This window comes from Capsicum annuum, chromosome 2, assembly GCF_002878395.1.
Source record: "Capsicum annuum cultivar UCD-10X-F1 chromosome 2, UCD10Xv1.1, whole genome shotgun sequence".
NCBI lineage: Eukaryota > Viridiplantae > Streptophyta > Magnoliopsida > Solanales > Solanaceae > Capsicum > Capsicum annuum.
The window spans coordinates 139,392,872-139,403,434 of NC_061112.1; the positions used below are offsets into that span (position 1 = coordinate 139,392,872).

The 10,563-nt window shown below is 36.1% G+C and overlaps 1 protein-coding gene and 2 non-coding genes across 3 annotated transcripts; 1 reads left to right on the forward strand and 2 right to left on the reverse strand.

Annotated features, from left to right (window-relative positions):
• Nucleotides 1-542: 542 nt before the first annotated feature.
• TRNAP-CGG lies at nt 543-614 on the forward strand. Its single transcript has one exon. It is a non-coding gene; the product is annotated as a tRNA-Pro (tRNA).
• A 56-nt stretch (nt 615-670) lies between these two features.
• On the reverse strand, nt 671-741 carry TRNAG-GCC. The gene has a single exon. It is a non-coding gene; the product is annotated as a tRNA-Gly (tRNA).
• A 5,752-nt stretch (nt 742-6,493) lies between these two features.
• Nucleotides 6,494-10,134, reverse strand: LOC107859916 (LRR receptor-like serine/threonine-protein kinase FLS2). The gene is made up of 3 exons (XM_047407845.1): nt 8,217-10,134; nt 6,829-6,937; nt 6,494-6,599 (listed from the first exon to the last, which is right to left on the reverse strand). Exons 1-3 carry the CDS (start codon nt 10,132-10,134, stop codon nt 6,494-6,496), a joined length of 2,133 nt encoding a protein of 710 aa, XP_047263801.1.
• Nucleotides 10,135-10,563: the final 429 nt, after the last annotated feature.

Below are 10,563 nucleotides of genomic sequence, written 5' to 3' on the forward strand. Positions count from 1 at the left end.
TGAAACATGAAGTGGTAGCCTATGCTATCCCTTCAAAGTAGAAGGCCCTTCCCAAGTTAAGAGCCCAATCGAAGGCCCTTCTCAAGTTATAAAAGAAGAAACAAGGTTTAAAGTCTGAGCCCAAGGTAGACTGCTAGAATAGGTGGTTTACGCTTCCGTCTCTATTCTAAAAACAAATATAGTAACTTATTCGCGATATATGTTTATTTTTTCATATCATAGTATTCTACAAGTCATACTTGATCTTAAATTCAATTTCTGAAAAACTTATGCCCACTAGGCCTACGTTCAATTTTGCTAATGGACAAAAAACTTATGGATCAATCCATCAAAAGGGACAAAAAAGTTTGATTTTATATGCGGGAACACCAATTACGTAGACCTCCCCATGGAACTCAGGTACATTACATAACATGAAATCTCATACTAAAATGCTTCCTTTTAACAAGTAAATCTACTTTCATAACATAGTCGTAGAATATATAGAATTCATCGGGTAGTTAATTTTAAAAGTGGAAATCAATTGTTTCAACTGATGTATTGGGTGTTTGGTCTAGTGGTATGATTCTCGCTTCGGGTGCGAGAGGTCGTGAGTTCGATTCTCGCAACACCCCAAGCTTTTTTAATATTTTAACCAAAAATTTAGTTTTCTTTTTCGTTAAAATATTGATGCACCAGCCTGGAATCGAACCCGGGTCTGTACCGTGGCAGGGTACTATTCTACCACTAGACCACTGGTGCAGTGTATTGAAGGAGATTACTTATTATATAAAAAACCTTGATTAATACTTCTAATGCAGCAGAGTCTTACGAATTACATCGAACAATGCTCATTTCTAAATTCATCATTAATTGAAACCATTGAGGGTATTGACTTAGAATTCTCCACGGTTTGCATTCGAAAGGCGTTTATTTGCTCTGCTTCTTTGGCCAAAGAATTGAAGACACATCATAATGCAGATAGGTTGGGACTTAGAGGGCTAAGGTTGAAGCTTTTGGAGGAATATTCACTCCTATTTATAATGCTACTGATCTCCTCATGAGCCACTTTCCCATGACTCAAGGTATCGGCGATGTTTCGTTGGAACAATGTGACATCACAGCTATTATATTCTAGATGTGATTGTGTTGAGAATAAAGGAAGAGCGTCATTCGATCCAAACAAGAAAACTTCATTTGTTAGACGAAATAAATATTTGGGCCGAAATAAACATTTTCAGTAGCAAACAAGAACATGGGCCAACTTAGAATAGAAGATTACTTTATTTTAGCTTAGAAGAGAAACTTCTTTTATATTTTAGTATTTTTAGTTTCATTGTTTAGCTTAGAAAAGAAGATTCTTTCTTTAGTTTAGCTTGTATAAATAAAGGTCATCGAGAAAAGTTCCCAAACTTTGTTCCAACTTTTTCTACATGGTATCAGAGAAATAATTTTCAGATCAGATTCAACACCAACTTTCTCCTTTCTCGATCTCAAACATGGGGGAGCAAACAACTACTACTTCAGTGACTACTACTGCTAGCACCCTCACCATGGATCCAAATCATCATAATCATCTTCATGCTTCTGATAATCCTAGTATGACACTTGTAAATACACCCTTTGATGGCAAGAGATATCCAGGATGGAAGAGATCAGTCCTAATTGCTCTGTCAGTAAAGAATAAATTGGGATTCATCACGGGTTCCCACCCATGCCCAGTATCGCATGCAACAGATTTTCAAGCATGGAACAGGTGCAATGACATGGTCACATTCTGGATCTTGAATTCACTCTCTAAAGATATAGCTGACAGTGTAATTATTTCAAAACTATACAAAAACTTTGGACCAGCCTTGAGCACAGATTTGATCAGTCCAATAGTGCTAAGCTTTATCATCTGCAAAAGGAGCTCAATAGCTTAAATCAAGGAACAAATACCATAGCAGTATACTTCACTAAACTCAAAAAAATTATGGAATGAACTGGATTCTCTTAATTCTAATATTCAGTGTAGTTGTGTGTGTATGTGTGAAGGTAAGCTCAAACTAAAGAAATCCTTAGAGGATGAGAGGTTGATACAGTTTCTCATGGCTCTTAATGATTCCTATTCTCAAGCTAGAAGCAACATTCTCATGATCAACCCATTAACTAACATCAATCTTGCTTACTATTTGATTCTGCAAGATGAGAACCAAAGGTAATCTTATTTCAACCCTGTGAATTCTGCAGATTCATCAGCCTCCATGACAAGAAATATTAACAATCAGAAAGCAGGGAAACAGACACAAAAATTTGTACCATCAGCTCCTCACAGATCTGGAAATTTTTATCCCAGATCTGCACCTTCTCAGATCTAACAACAGAGGGTCAACAAACAACTTTCAAATGTCAAAGGAAAAAAAGGAAAATACAACCCAAATGTCTCTTGTGATTATTGTGGAAAGTAAGGACATCTAGAAGTAGATTGTTACTGATTGATAGGTTTTCCTGAGAATTTTCAGTTCACAAATGATAAGGATTCTCAAAATCAGATAACGGGGAATAATGTTATGGTGGAAGATGTAGTGCAAAAATAAGCTATTGAATCTGAGATGCCTTTCAGCAAGGAATGATATTCTCAGTTTGTTCAGATGTTCAAATAGATGAAGATGGAGGAAGGTTCAAATTCAGGAATTGACATCAATGCTAATTTTGTAGCTGATACAATTTCTAAGCATTTTGGTTCATGTTTTTCTGTCCTAAACTCTAGCACCTGAATCATAGATTCAGGTGCACCAGAACACATGTGTTTCAATTCATCTTCCTTTGCTTCCATAACTTATCTTCAATTTTCTTTAACTATCAATCTTTCTAATTGTCAAACTATTTCAGTTACTCACGTGGGTACAGTAGCCATATTTTTTGATTTGATTCTAGAAAATGTGTTATATATTCCTAGTTTCAAGTATAATCTTATGTCTATTCACAAGTTGTGTAAACAGTTTTCTTGAACCTTGTATTTCACTTTAATAAACTGTGTGATGCAGGGCCCTTCCATGTGGAGGCCTCAAGTGTTTGGTGAAGCACAAGAAGGTCTTTACCTACTTAAGCCAAATTCCAAGGAGTCATTCTCTAGTTTCAGCAAGACTACTTGTAGGAAGATTGTTGCTAAGCCTAGTAGTTCTTCAGTTTCAGAGTTAGTTGCTAACAAAGATAGTACTGTTTTCTTTCCCATTTGTACTAATGCAGCCGCTGATGTAAGACTTTGACATATTAGATTGGGGCATTTGCCTTTTTTATTAATGAAGAATGTCGGTTTCCTTTCTTTTTCATCTAATTCTGAGTGTTTTTGTGATATTTGTCCCAAAGTTAGACAATCTAGACTTTCTTTCCATATTAGTCAAATTTCAACAACTTCTATATTTGAACTTTTACATATTGATACTTGGGGACCCTAATACTTACAATGGATATGGATACTTCCTTACTATAGTGGATGATTATAGTAGAGGGACTTGGACTTATCTATTGAGAACCAAAAGTAATGCCTTTCCTGTATTACAATATTTTTTTACTATGATTGAGAGACAATTTAATGTTAAGTTGAAGAAAATAAGGTCAGATAATACCCTGGAGTTGGGAAAGAGCTTGATTGTAACTAATTATTTCAACTCTGAAGGATTGTACATCAAACATCTTGTGTGGCTACCCCTCAACAAAATGGAGTTGTTGAGAAGAAGCACAGACACTTGCTTGAAACAGCAAGGACTCTTTTATTTCAATCTCAGGTTCCCTTAAGATATTGGGGAGAGTGTATTCTCATTGCTACTTTTCTCATTAACAGGATACCTTCAAGAGTCCTTCATGGAAAAGCTCCCTATCATAGATTGTTTGGTAAGACACCTAATTATAGTTCATTAAAGTGTTTTGGATGTTTGTGCTATGCTAGAACTTTATCACATGGGAGAGGGAAGTTTGAATCAAGAGCACAAACTTATGTCTTTCTTGGTTATCCCATTAATCAAAAGGGTTTTAAACTCTTAGAGTTGAATACACAGAAAATAATTGTCACTAGAGATGTCCAATTCCGTGAGAACATTTTTCCCTTTACAAAGAATCCCATATCACCTCTATCTATCTTTTCTGTACCAGACCATGAAACTATTTCTTATACTGATGACACACTCCTTTTCAACACAAATTCCATAAACCACAATTTTCCATATTCAGATACACTACCAGCTTCAGATTTTTCACATTCACAATCAAACCCACCTTCTCCACCAGAAAATCTACCTACAACCATTACACCACTTCCTAGGAGATCAGACAGAACTAATAAAGGTGTATTTCCAGTTTATTTACAAGATTATTTTTGTAACAATATATTTTTTAGCCCAGTCACTGAGTCTTGTTTTGCATCTTCTGTTGTACCTAATTCTATTTCTTTTGCTGGACTCTCTTTATCAAATCAACTTATTCTTGAATCAGTGTCTAAAATCAAAGAACCAACTAGTCATCACCAGGAATCTACTAATCCAGATTGGTACAGTGCTATGGATGATGAATTAGCAGCTCTACAGTCCAATCAGACTCGGGTTGTGGTTCCATTTCTACCTGGAAGAAAGGCTTTACTTTGCAAATGGATTTACAAAGTAAAGCATCATGTAGATGGATCACTTGAGAGGCTAAACGCTAGGCTAGTCATAAGGGGGGACATCCAAAAAGAAGAGGTAGATTTTAATGAAACCTTCTCCCCCATAGTCAAAATGACTACAATCAGATGCATTTTGGCTATGGCTGCTAAAAGGCATTGGAATATTTCTCAATTTGATGTTAAAATTGCTTTCTTGCAAGAAGATTTACAAGAATAAGTATATATGAAGTTTCCACTTGGTTGGTCTTCTCCTGATCATAATTTGGTGTGCAAACTCAACAAATCGCTTTATGGTTTGATACAAGCTTCTAGGCAATGGTATGCCAAACTTGCAGGTGCTCTTCATTTCAAAGGTTACAATGCTTTTCTCAACGACTATTCTTATTTTTCAAAAAGAGTGGTTCTTTGATATCTATTGTGGTTGTTTACGTCGATGATATCCTTATTACAGGTAGTGACACCAAAGAGATTGAGTGTCTAAAACAGTTTCTTCATTCTGAATTCAAAATAAAAGGCCTAGTAATTCTACATTACTTTCCGGGAATGGAAATTTTAAGGGAAGATCATGGAATTATCATCAGTCAAAGGAAATATACCTTTGATTTGCTTCAAGAGTTTGACATTTCTCATCTGCATCCTGTATCATCTCCGATGGATTCTTCTTGTAAACTTTCTGAATCATCAGGAACACCCATGTCAGATCCTTCTGTTTACAGGCATTTGATTGGCAAGTTAAATTATTTAACTCATACCAGGCCAAATCTATGCTATGCAGTATTAACATTAAGTCAATCTATGCAAACTCCTTGCGATATACATTTCACAACAGCTTTAAAGGTTCTGCGTTACCTGAAAGGACATTCTTGTTGATGGATTTTCTTATCCGCCTCTCCATCTTTCCCCTCAATGCATTTTGCGATGCGGATTGGGTGTCTTGCCCAGATTCTCGTCGATCTATCAGTGGATTTTTTATCTCCATGGGAGGTTCTCCCATTTCTTGAAAATCCAAGAAGCAAACATCTGTGTCTCTTTCATCAGCTAAAGCAGAATATCGATCGATGAGATGATTAGTTACGGAGCTCACTTGGTTAACTCGCTTACTGTATGATCTATCAGTTCCACCGGCTTTGCCGATACCCGTGCGTTTTAGCAGTCAAGCAACGATTCATATCGCTAGAAATCCCGTATTCCACGAATGCACAAAACATGTGGAGCTAGATTGTCATTTCGTTCGGCAACAATTTCTTTCCGGGCTCATTTCTCTTCACTATCTCCCTTCAAAGGATCAACTTGCCGACATATTCAAAAAGTCCCTTTCTGGACCATCGCACCACCGTCTTCTTGCCAAGATGGGACTCACTTCGATCCCCGAAATCTTGAGGGGGATGTTTAGAATAAAGGAAGAAGGTCATTCGATCCAAACAAGAAAGCTTCATTTGTTAGAAGAAATAAACATTTGGGCCGAAATAAACATTTCCAGTAGCAAACAAGAACATGGCCAACTTAGAATAGAAGATTACTTTATTTTAACTTAGAAGAGAAGCTTCTTCTTTTATATTTTAGTAGAGAAAATGGCCAAAAGAGCCCCCAACCTTTGCCCCAAATCCTAACTACACACTTATACTTTGCGGGGGTCCTATGACCCCCCTGAACATTTTAAAAATGGAACTATTACACCCCTAAAGGCTTATATGGCAAAGAAAGTGTATCTCACTCTCTCTGAGAGAGTGAGTAGTCCGAAAATCTTAAAAAAAATATTTTTTACATTTCTTTTTAATATAAAAGTACATATATATATATATTATTTTTATTTTATTTTTTCTTTCTTCTTCATCACCATCCCAAAATACTCTCATAAAAAGCTTCAACAACTCTTCAATGACTACCATGGCCAATCTCTTTATCTTTCTCATCATTGCACTCTTCTTCAAACTCTTCCTTCTCATCATCCAATTCCAATAAACCACACTTTTTTCCTCTTCTAAGTTCGAATTCATCAACAACCCAGTCTTACAAGACTTTATCTTTTCACTACATTTTCCATCAAAATCATTTTTGGAACAACACCCATTTCTCAATTCACTTGATTTCCCACAAAAATCACAAAAAAAAGGTTCCAATCCTTACAATACCAACTAAATTGCAAAACCCTCTGTCCCAAATCAAACCATAACAACAACTCCAAATCTTTATACAATTGTCCAAGTTACCCAAACGCCAAAAATCCAAATCCCAAATCAGCATTCAAACTCAAATACTTCAGGGATTCAACACAATCCATGAAAAAAATTTCCAAAAATCTCTTATTGAATTCAAAAACTGAATACAAAATGAACAAGAAATATAAAAGACGAATAATCTGATGTAGGTATCAATGTTTTATATGACACTGTTCCAAAATACAGAAATTTAAGCACAAAAAACTAACAATGAATAATACTTCTTTTTTAGTTTCTAAAAAACGGAAATTGTTGATTTTTCGTAGTATCCATTGGAGCTCCGCCGACCGGAGCTCCAAGAGACGACCGTAGATTGAGGGGCCAAAAGTTAGAGAGAAGATAGAAGGTATATTAGCTTATTAAAGATATAGAGAAAGAGAATATACATATTTAAGAATAATAATTAATTTTTTTAATATAAAAATATAATATTACGTGGAAATTACGTGGCATGACATGGCAGGTCCGTGTTGCTCATTTTCCATTACCCATCTGGGTGTGAGTATTCGGGGGGTAACAATTCCATTTTTAAAATGTTCAGGGGGGTCATAGGACTCCGACAAAGTATAAGTGTGTAGTTGAGATTTGGGGCAAAGGTTGGGGGCTCTTTTGGCCATTTTCTCTATTTTAGAATTTTTAGTTTCATTATTTAGCTTAGAAAGGAAGATTCTTTCTTTAGTTTAGCTTGTATAAATAAAGGTCATTGAGAAGGAATATACATGAAGAAAATTTCCCAAACTTTGTTCCAACTTTTTCTACAAATTGTTTGGCTACATTTAACTTCAACATGAGTTTTTGGTTGTGGCATTTGATGAAATATTTGAAAGCTTAGCTCAACAAGTTATTCAGAAGGCAGCGCCGATAATTTATCAGTTGTTTTGGTTCCTTTGGCACCAGGGAAATCTGCTATAGATGATTTACCAGCTGACTTTTACTTGCATTGAGATGTAGAGGTTTTAGAGTAAAATTAACTATCTAGGAAAAAAGGTTGTATGTATTTAAATTACATTATTTCTGATCATGTTAAATAGTCGTGGTATATCCACAGTAAGTGAAAAGCTGACATCCATTTTTTGTCTGTACATTCTAGCATGTTTGCTCTACAAAAGAAGATACTTAAAAGGAACTGAAAGTATCTGTTTTATACAATATTCTTGTAAACAAAACACCTACTGGAAGAGGACAATATCATCTGCCTACAGGCTTCTAATGCCTTCTATGAATCTGTCCAAAAAAATAGGAGACAAAGAAACTTGTGGTGGTCAGAATAACTTTTGATTTTCATGTGTATGAGTGAGTACTGCGGAAATACAATGCCTTAAAGCGAAAGATCATGTCGAAAATGAAAATGCCTTTTGGCAGAGACTATGTGTGCTTACAAGGAGGAAGTGGAGCTCCACACAAGCCATGATTTCCCAAAAATGCAGACTTTGGGATATTGGCTTTATGAGGAGGGATTCTACCGCTTAGTCGATTTCCTGACACATTAAATTCTTGGAGATCTTTCAAATTAAGAAGTTCTGCTGGTATTGCACCTCCCAAATTGTTATTTGGAAGTAAAATTGTTCTCAGCTCCTTGGCGTTCGCAAGTTCTGTTGGAATTCCACCTGTTAGCCCATTCTCGGCTAGTTTAATTACCTGCAAGCTTGTCAAATTTCCTAATGATTTTGGTATGTGCCCTGTCAATGGATTTTGGGATAAACTTAGTGACACAATAGATGTCATGACTGGTTCATTTCCAATGTTTTCATTTATCGGTCCACGGAACATGTTGTATGAAAGATCAATGGAATTGTAGCGGCCAAGGGGGTCTTGAAAATTCTTGGAAAAGATTGCTCCCAAGTTGCCTGAAAATCGGTTGGAGTGAAGATCAAGATCCATCAGCAGTGACAGGTTCCTGAATTCATCAGGGATCGATGAATGAAAGGCGTTGTTTGATAAATTCAAGAATGAGAGGTTGGTCATGTTTCCAATCCATGTAGGTAATTTTCCTGTCAAAGCATTGTTGGATAAATCAAGTGTTGATAATGATGATGAAGCCAACCAACTTGGAAGCTTCCCTGTGATCCCAGTCTTCGCCAAAATGAGACGAAACAGTTTAAGTTTCTTGAACCAATTTGGTATTCTTGAAAGCCCGAAAGGATTAAATGACAGATCCAAGGTCTGTAAGCTCACTAGTTTAACAAGCTCATGAGGGATTTCACCACTGAGCTTATTTCTTGACAAATCTAGTGTCTGTAGGTTCTGTAGATTGCCAAAACTTGATGGGATTTTGCCTGTAAGAAGGTTATTCGAAAAGTACATGTCAGTGAGAGTTACAAGATGTCCAAGTGTTGCAGGCAGTTTTCCACTAAGCTTGTTGTTGTCAAATATTAACCTTTGGATCTTAGGAAGATTGCCAAGAGAAGGTGGTATACTGCCACTCAGCTGGTTTTCCGATAAACGGCAGAAAACCAAGGAGCTAAGACCAGATATTGATGAAGGAATTTTTCCTCTCAGTTGGTTTTGGTTCAGATACATTAGAACTACTTGGGAAAGATTTCCAATGGAGTTTGGAATCTTTCCAGATAACTGATTTTCTGACAAATCAACATATGCAAGATTCTTCAGTCCTCCTATACTCTCTGGAATGCTACCAGAGAACTTATTTTGGCTCATATCAAGCTTGGTTAATGATAATAAGTTCCCAATCGAAGATGGCATTGGACCTGAATACTGATTTGCTGATAGACCAAGTTCCGATAGTGAAACAAAACTTTCGAAAATACTTGAAGGTATAGTACCAGAAAGAGTATTATCACTGAGATAAAGCTTCTTGAGTTGGTACAAATATTTGAACGTGACAGGTATAGATCCCGAGAGCTTGTTAGTATCAAGAAAGAGGTAACTCAAACGCGACAACTTGCCAAATTCAGGTGGAATTGGACCTGTTAAGTCCTTTAGATTACTAAGATCAAGCAATTCAAGAAAAGATAGATTAGCAAGAGAAGGTGAAAGAGATCCAGATATTGAAGTATCGATAATGAAATCGTCCCCTGAAGCAAGGCCAGGACGAGAGACGTTGACAACCCTACCATTGGAATCACAAGCTATACCTTCCCAAGATTTGCAGCAGTCAGTTGTAAGTGTCCATGTTTGCAGTAAGTTTGAAGGATCAGAAGTAACTTTTCTCTTGAAGTCTAACAATGCTGTTTTATCAACCAAATGACAAGATTCTAATGGCCATGGAACACAAAAAGAAAAGATTATATAAAAGAAGATGAACAAGAAAGAATTTCTCCTACCCAAAAGTCCCATAGGTGCTGTGATTACTGGATATGAATAATAATGTATATGATTGAGATTAGGAATATGGAGGTGTATTGAATACAGTATAGCTGTAAACAGTTGCCTCATGCGGTTCAAGTAGATTACACTAGTAGAATATATTAGATAGGGCATGCACTTACTAAGTGCAAGTTACTACTTTTGCTTACAGCTTAGTTGACCTGAGATGACTTTAAATTGGAACGCGATCATTAAAGATTCATATAATTGATCTCGATTTGTTTGAGACTTGGACTTAGTTGTTACCATTGTTGTACCACTCGGAATTATTAGTACTAGTTTCATGATTAGTCGCAATACTTTATTAATTATAACACTAAAGTTACAAAATTATTCGCATCACATTAAAATATGAAGTTATGACTATACGCGAAATTAATCCGAATATCAAGATGAAAC

Bases quoted from the DNA above. Each gene is read 5' to 3' on its own strand.
- LOC107859916 (XM_047407845.1), bottom strand. From the start codon at position 10,134: ATGGGACTTTTGGGTAGGAGAAATTCTTTCTTGTTCATCTTCTTTTAT. The intron at 6,938-8,216 runs GTAAGCACACAT...TTTTGTATTCAG, and splicing joins TGGAGCTCCACTTCCTCCTT to TTTTTGAATTCAATAAGAGA. The intron at 6,600-6,828 runs GTAACTTGGACA...ATTCGAACTTAG, and splicing joins TTTGGATTTTTGGCGTTTGG to AAGAGGAAAAAAGTGTGGTT.